This window comes from Hermetia illucens, chromosome 1 (assembly GCF_905115235.1).
Source record: "Hermetia illucens chromosome 1, iHerIll2.2.curated.20191125, whole genome shotgun sequence".
Lineage (NCBI taxonomy): Eukaryota > Metazoa > Arthropoda > Insecta > Diptera > Stratiomyidae > Hermetia > Hermetia illucens.
The window spans coordinates 169,738,933-169,753,985 of NC_051849.1; the positions used below are offsets into that span (position 1 = coordinate 169,738,933).

The following is a 15,053-nucleotide window of genomic DNA, read 5'->3' on the forward strand; positions in this document are numbered from 1 at the left end:
ACTGCTGAACTTTGGCGTTAATGGCCAGATTTCCATGAAATTTAGTAATGTGCTAATAAGGGGGGTTTTCAGTAAATAATAAGGGGGGTTTTCAGTAAATTTCTAAAAGTTGGTAATTCACTATTAGTAAGTTTATTTGAGCAGATATCGGAATGGGACATATTTTGAGGCCTAGATTTCATCTAAATGCTCCAACCTAATTTTTTCGGATGTTTAGGTTGGATAGTTTCCGAAAATGAGTCCTGTCTCACTTTAAGTGTGTACATTCTAACTCCTCACTCGCACACTTTGCAATTCACGACTAAACTAATATCAGCTGCGGAAAGGACTAATCGAGTCTTTCATTCGATACCCCACATAACTATATTTGATGAAAAAAATTTTACATCCCCTCTTTGCACTTAAATTTATGTTACTCGCTGTACGCATGGAATTTCATAGTTCCCATTTGTCCACCAAATTTCATTCGAATCGGTTTAGCCGCTTTGGAGAAAAGTGCGTGTGGCAGGCAATCAGACCGACAGTGAATCAATTTTAATAAGGTTTTGAAACATCACGTAAAACCGTAATATTTGTGATATTTGTAATATTTCAAAAATGATTCTATAAATATTTTTTTCTCTTGAAATCCCGTTGTATTCATATAGCTACATATCCTTTTCTTTGCAAACAAATAGTTTAATCCGACGTTTTTCCAATACTTGAGACCGAAAGAGCTAAAAGCGGAAACCACATTATGATCTTCAAGAAATCGATTTTTTATTACACAGATGAGTAGCTCAACTATCCCGGAATACGCTGCAAACATTTCAAAGCAAAATTCGCATTCCTTTAGATTTTATGAGCGGGGAGCCGAGAGCTTACCGAGTGGAGGCTCCGACTCGAGCGCACATGAGATCGAGTCGTTTTATGTGCTTACGTAATCTTCTAGCGCCATTTAAACAGCGTAAATAATGTAAATACTTAGCATCATTCTTAACGTAGCCCTCTAGGAACGCGTTTATATTTGCCCTAAATGTATTTTCTCTGTCTTAATATCTGAAAGGCGACTTTTCAAACAATCTTTTTTCTAACGAGTTTTTTTTTCAATATGACAATTTTTACATTTTCGGATATTTGAACTCAAAAAATAATGAACTGATCATTATGAAATTTTGAAGTATGATTCTTTACAAAATTAAGAAAAACATGAACCAGCCTCGGGGTTGATATCATATTTTCAATGGCTTTTTTTTGCATAATTAGTAAAAAAATGGTAAAATTTGAAATATTTCTTCTCCGACAACTGTAATTTTTTTTATTTTTATTATTTTTGCCTGCGTTAAGGTTAATGGACTTACAAAATAAATCAGTAATATAAAATTTAGAAATTTGTGGTTTCAGCTAAAAATTGGAGTCCCTACCCTTGCCACAATTGGAGAACTCCAGTTACAACATTCAGCAAACTAATCTTGAATAACTTTGTTTTCGTTTGAATTTCTCAAAAGAAAAAAAACTCACAAGTTGTTCGAAACATGACTAATATGATATCGAAATTTGAATTTCAGTTATTTCGTCATAAACATCATGAAAAATACATGAAAATAAGCTTTCTAATGTTCTTTCCCCTTTAATGGAATCTACTTATGGATCTAATCAACCGATATTTGTTGTGTAAGATTAATTTCAAAACAAATTTCTTCAAAGTGTTTTGGTTTATTATCTGAAATGTTAAATTTTCATGAAATACTCGCAATTAATCGCTTTGATGGCTTAAAAATAAACCTTAGCCAAATGATTCCAATGGACGACACCATATATCATCACATTTATATGCAATAAAATTTATTTTGGATTTAACATTGGTATAATTGCAACAAATAAATATAAATGCATTCAGTGTTATTTTTAAAATTTTTCGACTTAATCATTAACTAAATTTTACTGCTGGATACTCGATGTATATAATCTTGTAAATATCAATATACATGAAATCTAAACAAAGGGAACTAACTCGTTGAAAAACAGAAGCTGATTATATTAATTCCATGCTTCAGTATCATTTTTCTAGTGATCTATATGAACTATATATGAAATATAACTTTTTACATAAAAATAAGAACAAAAATGTCAAGCGGCAAATTAATTACTCATAGATCCCGATTCAAAATGCCAGATCAAATAACACAAAAATTAAATGCCAGTAAATACGGATATGTGCTTAACAAAATCTTCAACTAACAGATTTAGATATAAAACGCATTCATACTCAATTTAAGTTCAATATTAAATTTTGTTTTCACTTTCTCCAAAAGATTTCTCTTTCCAATGAGCTTCAACTGCAATTTGAAAACCATTAATCCATTTTCAACTCGATATTATTGCTTATCAATTACACTGGTTGATAAAATTTCCATGAAACATTAAAATACTGTTCTTATAGAATATTTATACAAGAAGAAGGTATGTGTATTCTTACATACTCCTAAAGAAATAGGAAAGGGGCAGTGGGGAAAAGATATGATTTGTTCTGACACTTAAGTTTAAAAATCTAAATTTTATTATCATTTTCCTTGTGATATTCATTTTGGAATATTTATTAACTAAACTCGATTTGTGAAATAAAAAATTCTTATCCGATACAGCTTAGAAGTACCTATTAATGTATTGGTTAAAATAAAGGGTAATAATATATTTTGACTAGAAAACTGAGATTCGTCTCCGCTTAGTTTTTACATTACAAAATGAAAAGTCAAATTTACTGATTTGAGTGAATTTAAATTAATTTTATTTGAAAAAGTGAAAAATGATGTACAGTTTTGAATTAAAATTTCTAGAGAGGAGTAAAAATATCTTGATTTTTTCCTTTGGGCATTAAAAAGATTATCATTAAAAGCATAACTGGAATGATGTAGTTCAAAACTTCTCAATGTGCAATTTTCAGAAAGTCAAACTGGCTTGCTTATGACAGTATAAAAATATGGTTTTACTTGTTAAATCAAAAATAGAAATCTGTAAAATAAATGAGAGCATCTGTGGTATAAAGCTTTTGTGCTCAACACTTCAATTATATTCTGGTCGAAAACAAGCAAATACACTTTTCAAAATGATAATTTCCTTAAAACCGAAAATAAAACAGACTTACTCTTCGTACAGCGGAAATCTAAATCTCTGATACGTTATTTGATTCAAAGGACACTTGGCCGTCCTTTTCCAAATTCTATTCAGCCTTATATGAAATTAAAATTTAGCAGTGGAGAGAGAAATCATGTAAAATTTACATTCTTATTGGTACGACCAAATTTAAAATATTTAAATTAGCTAAAATTATCTAATTACAAAGTAGAATTATAGAAAAATATAATTAATAGATAAAGACTCTTTTTCAACTCTCCTTTTCGATAACGTATAGATCAGACTAAAGTAGAGTTCGTTTTATCACTTTTGTTGTTCTTCTCGAAAAGAACAGTTGAAAAAGAAAAGATTTAGAAAAATTGAAACTAATAAAAGTACGTTAGTGATAAGAATATTTATATAAAGTCTTTCAATTTAATATATTAAAATCTATATGGTTTCGAATGGCTTCTAAATCACCAGATTGCTAAATGTATTTTTATTTTGTATCCTTTATCATTTAATATAATTTTATAATTTAATGGAACGATCTACTTTCTTTCCTCGGGCATCGTCCGTGATTTTTGTTGTAGAGTCCATATTCGCATGTGGGATGCTTGCAGCGTCCTTCGAGTATACATCTGAAATGTAAATAAAAGAAAAAAGTTAGTCTGTTGTATACGCCGTTTAGATAAAAAAAAAACATTGAAAAGTCTAAACATTCAAACACCATGCATTTAGTCTCATTCGTCTACGTATCACTACATCATTTAATGATTTACAAATACTTACTTTCGATCTGACATCGAAAAATGTTCCATTCCTCGTTTAAGCCAATCGCATCCTGTGTTGCCTGATGAGCAATCACATCGACATTCTCCATCATCCTGAAGGACTTTTTCGAAGGGTCGTGGACAGTTACAATCCAATATTGTAGCTCTTTTAAGCAAAGCTGGGCTAGATTGCATGTTGGTGACATGCTTCGATTTATTTACACAATGACATTCCGTGTGATTGATGAATGTATGTCTTTCTATCGTTGGACGATTCGAGCCCAAAAGGTGAACCTGAGAATGTAAGGAAAATTCAAATGAAAATCATTCAGGCAAAACGTTAGTATTTAAGTTCATAGGCTTGGTAACTAAGGCTAGATACAGTTGAATGTTGAAGTCAATATTTGACCCAGATAAGCCACATGTTCTTTTCTATGCTAGCATTGAAATATAATTCGACAATGTAAATTAGTCTTCTATCTTAGGATATAGGAAGGTATGTATGTATACATGCGCTCGTCCTATTCACTACTTTGTGTAGGACATCGACATAATCTCGTCGTTTTCATTATTATTTAGTCGCTACCCTCTCATTTTATTTTCAATTAGACTTTGTTCAGCTTCATTATCGAAGTATATAATGCAGTACAAGTGATAAATCTGCAGTAGCGGTCGAACCCCAGGTAACGAGATCGAGAGGCTGACTTTCAACCAACTCAATCACCACGCCGTCAACGTTTATAAACTATAAAATGTTCAGAGTTAATTTATTTAAAAGGGACAATATATGGACACAACATCCACTTAAATCTCGCCCCCAGAATCGGGGAATGGAAATAAAGTTCGAGCTCCAAAAATTTCTGCGCTACACAAAGCGGTAAGGGATGCCACTAGAGTAGGAGCAGCCCATCAGGTCGGTAAAGAGCTTAAAGTCCTCGGCTACCAGTACAGCAGGAGAAGGCGATTAAAAATAATAGTATTTACGGGAGAAGTTTCTCTTAAAGTGAAATCGGATGAAATTGCATTGAACATTTTTAGGGTAAGGCAATCATTGTCGCAGCAAGCCGCAAGTGTAACAAATCACGGAGTAAAACTCAAGGATGCTTCGAACGAGGAAGTTGAAGAGTATTAAGAAGGGTTAGCCAGAGTCAAAGCCAGATACTTTGGAAGCCCGATTGCTGACATCAAGGCACCATATGTTATCATCGAAAGTTATATCCACATTTTAGATGGTTCTGAATTATGACAGTGTTGTAAATCATTTTATTTTTTAAAAATAATAATGAATAAATGACAGCTGTCGATGATTAGGAGGCAGCACCAGAAAACACTGTGAATGGCCTGCCTTCGACGGAATCATCATCATCGGCGACGCAACAACCGGTATCCGATCTAGACCTGCCTTAATAAGAAACTCCAAACATCCCGGTTTTGCGCCGAGGTCCACCAATTCGATATCCATAAAAGCCGTCAGGCATCCTGACCTACTCCATCGTTCCATCTCAGGCAGGGTCTGCCTGGTCTTCTTTTCTACCATAGGTATTGCCCTTATAGACTTTCCGGACTGGATCACCCGAATTTTATCCACAGCCTGACGGTCACGGTATCGCCCATAGATTTCGTCGATATGTAGGCTACGGAATCGTCCACCCTCAAGTAGGGGGCCAAAAATTCTTCGGAGAATTCTTCTTTCGAACGTGGCCAAGAGTCGCAATTTCTCTTGCTAAGAACCCAGGTTTCCGAGGAAACATGAGGACTGGCAAGATCATTGTCTTGCACAGTAAGAGCTTTGATCCTATGGTGAGTCGTTTCGGGCGAAACAGTTTTTGTAAGCTAAAATAGGCTCTGTTGGCTGACGACAACCGTGCGCGGATTTCATCGTCGTAGCAGTTACCGGTTGTGATTTTTGACCCTAGATAGGAGGAACTTTCAACGGTGTCAAAGTTGTAATCTTATATCTTTATTCTTTCCAGTTGACCAGTGCAATTTGATGTTGTTGGTTGGTTGGTTTTTGGTGCTGACATAGCCACCATACATTTTGTCTTGCCTTCATTAATGTCCAGGCCAAGATCTCGTGCCGCCTGCTCGATCTGGATGAACGCAGTTTGTATATCTCGGGTCGTTCTTCCCATGATGGCGATATCGTCAACATAGACCAGTAGTTGGGTGACTTAAAGAGGATCATTCCTCTCGCGTTTACTGCAACATCACGGATCATTTTTTCCAGGGTCAGTTTAAAGAGGATGCATGATAGGGCATTCCCTTTTCTTAGACTCAGGGCGAGGTTAAAGAGGACACATGATAAGGGATCCTCTTATTGTGGATCGTTGTTGATGTTGAATGATTTCGAAAGTGACCCTGCTGCTTCTATCTAGCCTCGTACATTGGTCAGGGTCCGCCTAGCCAGCCTTATTTATTTCGTCGAGATACCGGCCGTGTACAGTTTTGCCGTCACTATGCTATTATAGGCGACCTTAAAGTCGATGAAAAGATAGTACAACTGATGTCCATATTCCAATAGTTTTCCATCGCTTGCCGCAGAGAGAAAATCTGATCTGTTGCTGATTCGCCTGGAGTGAAATCCTGAGCATATGAGGCTATCCGGCCTAGCAAGATAGCGGAGAATATCTTAAAATGGTACTCAGCAACGTGATACCTTCCTTTTTATGTATGGAGCAGATAATGCATCGTTGTCAGTCTTCACGCCTGGTGCGGTTGTTCCCTGTACTTTTCGAGTACAGAAACCTATTGGTTTTCCCAAGCTTCTTTCCTCCGTTTTAGGAAACGGCAAGTTCGAAATCGCTTGCACTTTGGCATGGCCCCGTTGGATGCCTTCAAGCGTGACCAGGTGTCCGAGGAATCTCACCTGCGATTGTAAGAATTTATATTTCTCAACGTTAATTACATTGAAAAATGCACTCCAGCTGCTCTAAACGCCCAAACTAAGAGGAGAACATGACCAGAATATCATACAAATATACGAAACAAAAGTAGAAGTTTCTTTGCGTACAGTGAATGAAGTTTTCCACCACCGCCTTTCCACCACCGCCTTACACCGCCCAAAAGTCATCCTAGTGAACTGAAAAAGTCCTAGAGGTGTGCATATTGCCGTTTTTGGAATATCTTCGGTAGGGCTTTGGTGATATGCCTTGATTAAGTTCAAGCTTAAGAAAATACAGCAGTTTGCGATAGAATGCCCAAAATCGTAGATGAGTGTAATCACCACAAGGTTTCCATTCACCATTGGCCTTAGGGACCGTGTGAAACAGCTGTCTGACGGTTTGCAAATACCATGCTTAAGAAGTTCTTCGCACGCTTTCCACACAACTGCTAGCTTTTACGGTGATAAAGGGTGCACCTTAGAAAGGATAGTGGAACTGGTAGTGCTGATGAAATGAAATATTTAAAAGGACCAATAAACCGTTCGTTGAAATTCTAGACTCATATTTAGTTGCCCACCATAAGTGCGGATCAACAAGGAATTGCTATCTTAACGATTCTGGCGTTAGTCAATTGACTAACGCGGGTAATTACCCCGCGATGCGGAAAGAGCCGAGATTTCAGCGCCCTCATGGTTTTTTTTTCAAAGAGCCCTCGAATCCACACATACCAGGATTGTTGTAAATCACTTTATATTTTTCAAATTAATAATGAAAATTTATTTTTATAAATATCGATAAAACAGTCTGCCGGGTTCGAACGCAATAGGAAAGAGCGAAATAGGACAGGAAGGCAATTCTCCGCAGGGATATGATCACCATTTTTGTGTATAGGAATAATGAAAATGCCTTTCAACAAGCGTGGAAAACGACAACCTTCCAGGATTTTGTTAAGATTTTTGCAAATATTGATTAGATTTTAGCGAGAAGAGTCGGTTAGGAACCAGGTCTAACATTGATATCAAGGTTGTAGAAGCGGTCCGAAGGTCCGAAGCGGGTTGTACCCAATCGGGAGAGAGAAGGAAAGAGTTATAGACGGTGCGAATGGAATTACAGAATTAGTCAGGCCAGAAATGAGGCGTGTCATCGGAGGGAAATGCGAACTTGAATAAAGTGGCGGAAATCTGGATTAGATTGCGAGTATTACGGATGTGAGATCAGGAAGGCGTAAGGGGAGATATAGAATTAGAGATTGCCGGAAATTCACTTTTTTTATTTTTTTAGTCGATAGTATTATATTTAGGAAATGTTTCCAGAAAAATTCAAAGTGAAATTCGAGAAATTGCAGAAGTTACAGCCCTATGAACACTGCACTTGAACCGGATTGGGCGAAGGACCTTTTCGAAACGATCATTAAAGAATGTTTTTCCACAAATCAATTTATTGTTTTCAAATTTCGTTAGTTTCATTTTTTTGATCGAATTGTAGAGCTCCCCTTAAATTCCCGCGTACCAATGCCACCTCGACATTGGTCAGATACTCCTTCCTGGACTTAGTAATCAATGATTCGAAATTCGTAGAGCATTAAAATGAGCAAAATTACTGTGATTTTTAAGCGGCTTATATTTTTTACATTCTGGCAGCTTCAGACGGAGCTCTTTAATGATCTCAATGGTGAACCAGAGTACATAAAGATGCAGAAACATGGCAGAGGAATCCAAACCTTCGAAATTGGCGCTTGGAGAGTTAAACTTAGCAGGATTCTGCAAAACAAGGGATGTGAGACGAGGGACCGCATCGGTTTCCAGACCAGGATGATGAAGCTTTGTGTGAAGTGTTGTGCGATAAAGTAATGCACGCGTAGTTTGCAGAGGGGAACACTAAGAGTGCTTTTTAAATTATTTCTAGTGAGATCTAACTGAAGAGTGACACAAGTGTTCATAGAGGTACATCAGAGAAGAAAAAAGCCGAAGAAGTTATTCGGAAGGGATTTAGAGCTGAGAACGTTGTACTGATGCAGTTGAAGTACAGTTAGGAGTTTCAATAGTCTCTCCAAAAATGCATCGTATGGATGAGGGGGCTAAGACAGCGGAAGTACACAAAGAAAAAAACAAACTAGCTTACGTTGGGTGGATAGTACAGTAATAAAGCGGAGAGGAGGATGAAAATTGCTTTCCACTTTGTGATATACGTATATGGTTGATATGAACCCCTAAGTGAACATAGGGCGCCATTACTGTTGATTCCTAGCATTATGCTTCAGGTCACATCAGGATCTTCCAATAAACTTCATTTGCACAGCGCTCTTTCTCAGTGTTCAGCGGCACATGCGTCTTCTGACCAACTCCCTATCTTGTAAAATATTATCCGTCAGTGTAGTCGTGTTGTTTCAGGAAAATAACGTAGTTTATTGGAGCTCTTTGTAATGACATCATATGTCGCCTGCATAGCAGCTATGAGTTTCTCGGAAAAAAGCTTATACATCCCTTATTGGAGCTGTTGAAAGCCTCTTTAAATTTAACGGTTGAATGGGAATATATTTCTTGGCAACCTGCGGTACCGATATTACAAAATCAGGCAAAACTTAAAACACATGGCTGGAAAAAGAAACTATATACAGCTCTGCTACCAAATGCTGTTCCGATATCCTTATGGTAACCGTTGGACAATGCTTAGTTGCGCCGAGCGAGTGTGCAAATGCATTGAATACAATCACAACCCAGCAGGGGATAAGAGAGCAACCAACATTTTCCATCGAATTTCGTTCCTATCTTAAAACAAATCGGGAAACCGGAAGCTGGGCGCTTCAGGTATGAAAGGTTTTGTTTGCTTCTTCTGTGAGTATATTTAAGTGTAGAACTATCCCATTTGTACGTAGCCCTTTATGTATATGCATTTAGCATGTCTGACTACCTACTTTAGTGTTATATTGATATTCAGTTGCAGTAAATTTACAGGGTAAAGTCAATTTTGAGCTACTGCAACTTTTCTACTAATGGTGTGATTTTGATCAGCTTCATATTATATTTTATACTACTATCAACTTTTATAACTCTAGAATATACCTAAGGGGGGTTTTACTCAATTTCCCCAAAAGTATGGTTATATACTATGTATTATTAACTTAATTTTAACAGATATCGATATGGAGAGTATTTTGAGGCCAGGGACCATATAGAGGCAGCTTCATGAATTTTTCAGATTTTTCGGTTGGGTAGTTTCTGAGAAAGGGTCCGTTAAAGAAACCACCGCTTTCGATTCCTCCCACTCCCCGCCTTTTTAATAAATCTCAAAACTAAGACTGGCTCCGAAAAGTACTAATCGAGACCTTCCATTTGATACCCCACATTACTATATTCCATGAAAAAAAATGTTACACCCTTCTTTTACATGTATGGGGACGCCCTAAATCTCAACGTAGAAGGATATCACTCACTGCATGTCTGGGGGTCCACAGTTCCCACCTTCTCACCAAATTTTCGTACTAATCGATATAGCCGTTTCTGAGAAAAGTGTGTGTGACAGACAGACAGACATGTGAGGAGTGGCCAGATCTCCCATCAGGCGGGGCCCCAGCTGGCGGATTGGGGCATACCTATTGATGTGTAAATACGTGTTCATGTACTTTTCTTTTCTGACTGTGCATCTCTGGTACGCGGACCAAAATGGCTATGGGAAGGATACCCAGAACATAAAACCACCATGGAAGACGAGAGAAGGAGGAAACTTACGGTGCAGGTGCTCGGAACCCCAGTACCGGCAGCTTTTGGGAGTGAGCAAGCGGGCGGAGATAAACTGAAAGCAGCTTTTTGGACAACAAAACCGTGGCAACACCCACCGCACATGTTCAAGATGCTCGACAGCAGGAGGTGCTCCAGGAACAAGGAAGAGATCCATTGAAAAGAAGCTCATCAACTTTGAGATCTCCACCAATTTCAAAGGCGATGAAGGATAAAGTGCAGGCCAAAAGTAAAGTACCATGTAAAAGGAGTAACTCTGCTGGGACTTATAGGGAGCAGAGTCCCGATTCGGAGGATTTACTCTTCACCCAGCTTGGGGCAAAAATAGTTGAGCTGTCCGAGTTTATCAAGGACAAGCACAACGTACACCAAGCCATAAAGAATATGGTGAGGGCTACTAGAGTCCTCTACGCCAAACCCCGCTGTGCCAACGGTATCACAAGCGACCCAAGTGACACTTAACCGTACTACCATCGAATCCCAGCGAAATATGCGAGTACGTGAAAAAGAAGGGGATCCTTTAAATAATCAGCAGGCGCCTAAGAGAAAAAAAGGCGGACAGGACATTCTGAAAACCAACGCTAACAGCTCAGACGGAGGAAAGCATGCAGCGAATCTAGGAAACTCGACCAGCGTTGCGAAGCCCAAGACGAACGAAAACGATGGATGGACTAAAGTTACCAACAAAAAAGCGAAACGAAAAGCAAAAGTCCGAACTCGCCCAGATGCAATTGTTATATCCAGTAAGGGCAATCTGTCCTACGCGGAGATACTCAAAAAGGTCAAAGCAGATCCCGACCTACAAGATCTGAGCGGAAATGTGAACAGAATCCGAAGAACCCAGAAAGAGGATCTTATGTTCGAGCTGAAAAACTGATGACTTTCGCAGTCAAGTGAAAAACACACTTGGGGAGATCTATATACAATGTAAGGACCTCGATGAAGTGACATCGAAAGGAGAAATTTGTACTGCTCTGCAGGAGCAATTCAAGTTGAAAGAACTTACCGAGGAGTCTGTTGTGGGCTTAAGAAAAGCCGATGGTGGTACTCAAACGACCACAATACGAGTACCAGCGGAGGCAGCGCAGATGTTGTTGGCTGCCGGAAGAGTTCGGATTGGATGGGTTTTCTGCCGTTTAAGAGAACAAATTTCACTGAAGAGGTGTTTAAAATGCCTCATGTTTGGACACTTCGCGAAGGCATGCACCAGCAGCATTGATCGATCTGATGTGGAAGGTGTGGGAGACAGGCCATATTTCCAGAGAGTGCAATAGGGGCCCCAAATGCCTACTGTGCGAAGTAAAACAGGGACAGAATCACCGGCATATTGCCGGAAGTGCTAAAAGTCCGGAATTTAGGAAGGTGCTCACTGCAATGAGAAAATGAGGTTTATACAAATTAACCTGAATCATTGCAGGGTCGCTCAGGATTTACTTGAGCAGACCACGTTCGAATCTGAGATGGAAATTGCCATCATATAATAAGTGAACCATATAAAAACCGTCACGGTGGCATATGGGTCACAGATTCGACTGGTGAAGCGGCGATATGGGCTTGTGGCCGACAGGCCATACAATGTATTGCAAGTCGGGCAGCCAGTGGCTCTGTGTGGGCGAAAATAAGTGGTGTATATGTATATAGCTGCTACGCCCCACCAAGTTTGACACTGTCTGAATTCGAGCAAATGCTTGATAATCTTGTTCTCCATGCAATAGGACGAAGTCCAAAGGTGATTACTGGTGATTTCAATGCTTGGGCCCTAGAATGGGGCAGCAGAGAATCAAACGCTAGGGGGCGCAGTTTAATAGAAGCTTTCACGCAGATGGACATAGTTTTGGCTAATGAAGGTGTTGTAAACACCTTCCAGAAAGGGGGGGTCAGGCTCAGTTGTAGACCTGACCTTTGTCAGCCCTTCCCTGGCGCGTGGTATGTCCTGGTGCGTCAGTGAGCGCAACACCCACACCGATCACCAGGCAATCTTCTTTGAGACATGTGTCGAGCTTCAGGCCAAAGAGCTACCATGTTCGAAACCGAAAAAGATTTCAGGCTGGTCTGCAAAATCTTTGGATGAGCAGACCTTCATAGAGGTGTGGTTAGATCAACCTGATAAAGCAGGCGCCTCTACGGAAAAAAACCGTCCATCTGGCTCAATGCATCGCCAAAGCATGTGACGCGTCCATGCCTAGGAGGTGCTCATTCCCCCGTAGAAGACCAAACTACTGGTGGAATGATGAACTGACCGGTCTTCGATCAGCCTGTCACCGAGCCAGAAGAGCGGCTCAGAGGGCGCTACGTAGAGTCGAACAGGGCAGAAAGAGTGCGCCTATAAGGTAGCCCGCAAAATCCTCAAGCTCGCCATCCAGCGTAGCAAGCGGAAATGCTTTAAGGAGCTCTGCTCAGAAGCGGACGTAAACCCGTGAGGGAGAACTTATGGAATCGTGATGGGACGATTCAGAGGCCATTCAGCTCCGCAGATCACGTGCCCCACCCTCTTGCTAAAAATCATCCAGGGGCTATTGCCCCAGCAAGAGGAGAGCACCGACACATTCCAACCACCTCTGAATGTGACGGCAATCCCGCCAGTCACCAGAGACGAGCTGCTAGAGATCTGCAGCAGAATAGGAGACAATAAAGCGCCGGGCCTGGACGGAGTACCGAATAAGGCCCTTAAGCTTGCCGTGAAATCCAGGCCGGACATGTTCGCTGAGTTGTTCGAAGCGTGCATGTCCGAAGGAATATTTCCAGCGGATTGGAAGCGACAGAAGTTGGTACTTCTGCCTAAGCCTGGTAAACCTCCAGGTGAACCATCGTCATACCGACCCATATGTCTTTTGAACACTCTGGGGAAAATGTTAGAGCGGGTAATCTATAATAGATTACTCCCGGTTGTTGAGAGCCAAGGCGGCCTTTCAGATCGACAGTATGGGTTCCGTAAAGCCAGATCAACCGAAGATGCAATCCACGGAAAGGGTAGTACCAGCAAATATTACGTGGTAGTAACCTTGGATGTGAAAAATGCATTCAATTCGGCCATTTGGAATCTAATACGCAAATCCCTAGCGAAGGTTGGTATTCCCGCCTATCTCGCTGCTATCGTCGATAGTTACTTAACTGATGACGGATCCCAGGAGTATGTTGTTTCCGCGGGTGTCCCACAGGGCTCCGTATTGGGCCCACTACTGTGGAACATCATGTACAACGATGTACTCAATCTTCCCCTTCCGGAAAAAGCCACAGTGGTGGGTTACGCTGACGACATAGCACTGGTTGTTGTCGCAAAGCATCTCGAAGATGCTGAGTTATACTCAAGCAAGGCAATCAGTGCTGTCAAATGCTGGTTGGAGAGCTCTGGTCTGACGCTTGCTGAGGAAAAAACAGAAGCGGTCCTCATCACGAAGCGTCGGAAGAGAAATTACGCCTGTATTAGAATCGGGAATAATATCATCACTTCCAAACCGACCATCAAATACTTGGGGGTGGTGATAGACAGGAAGCTCAGCTATAAGCAACACGTACAGTATGTTTGTGATAAATCATCCACTGCCAGTATGGCCCTGGCGAGGATGATACCGAACGTGGGAGGGCCACGGCATACCTCTAGGTTGCTTATAGCCAGGGTGGTGACCTCAATCATGCTCTATGCGACCCCAGTTTGGAGCGAGGCGTTGCGGATGTCAGTTAACAATAGCAAACTGAATGCAGTCTACAGGAGGGCAGCTCTGAGGGTATGCTCTGCCTTCAGGACTGTCTCAGATGATGCAGCATTCGTCATCTCTGGAATGATGCCCATTGACATCTTGGCAGATGAGACGGCGAATATATACCATGCGAAGCCAATCTCTCCCTTATTGCAGACGAAGAAGGCTGAGAGGGAGAGATCCATAAATAGATGGCAAGAGCGTTGGGAACGCTCGGGAAAGGGTCGGTGGACTCACAGGCTCATTCCTGCCATCAAGGAGTGGTTGGAGAGACGACACGGTGAGGTTAATTATAATCTCACCCAGTTTCTCACGGGACATGGAGGATATCTCCAATACCTTCACAGGTTTAAATTGGAGACCTCACCCGACTGTCCAAATTGCAATGGAGTCCCAGAGGACCCAGAGCATGTATTCTTCCACTGTCCGAGATTTGTGGAAGAAAGGAGGAACCTAGAGGAGACTCTAGGAGAGGTGCTGGTACCAGAAAATCTGGTGCCGAAAATGCTAGCACATCAAGAGAATTGGGATGCGGTCAACTCCATGATCGCATCTATTCAAGATAAATTGCGAAAAGCAGAGGAAAGGAGAAAAGCACGGTCACGTGCGCCGCGTATAGAAGAAAGGTGACAAAGCTAGAGTGAGCTGACTCCGCCCCGTGATGTAATACCTTATGGTGGTTCCACGGGGCAGGGAGGGAGTCGAGGGTGGTTTTAGTGGGTAAAAATCCCACACGCTGGTGTGTCCAGACCAGTGTCTTTTGAAGATTTCCACCTCCTCACTTAAAAAAAAAAAAGACAGACAGATAGACAGACGGACAGATAGACAGACATTGAACCGATTTTAATAAGGTTTTGTTTTGCACGCTTT

General features: G+C 40.6%; 1 protein-coding gene across 1 annotated transcript in view; it reads right to left on the bottom strand.

The window, feature by feature from the left end:
• Positions 1-217: 217 nt before the first annotated feature.
• The window catches only part of LOC119661786 (sarcoplasmic reticulum histidine-rich calcium-binding protein-like), a 310,226-nt gene continuing 295,390 nt past the window's right edge, over positions 218-15,053 (bottom strand). The window contains exons 4-5 of the mRNA XM_038071269.1: positions 3,886-4,160; positions 218-3,734 (exon numbers count right to left, since the gene is read on the bottom strand). Coding sequence (XP_037927197.1) covers positions 3,632-3,734; positions 3,886-4,160 — 378 coding nt within the window. The 3' untranslated portion in view covers positions 218-3,631. The remainder of the gene's footprint in view (positions 3,735-3,885; positions 4,161-15,053) is intronic.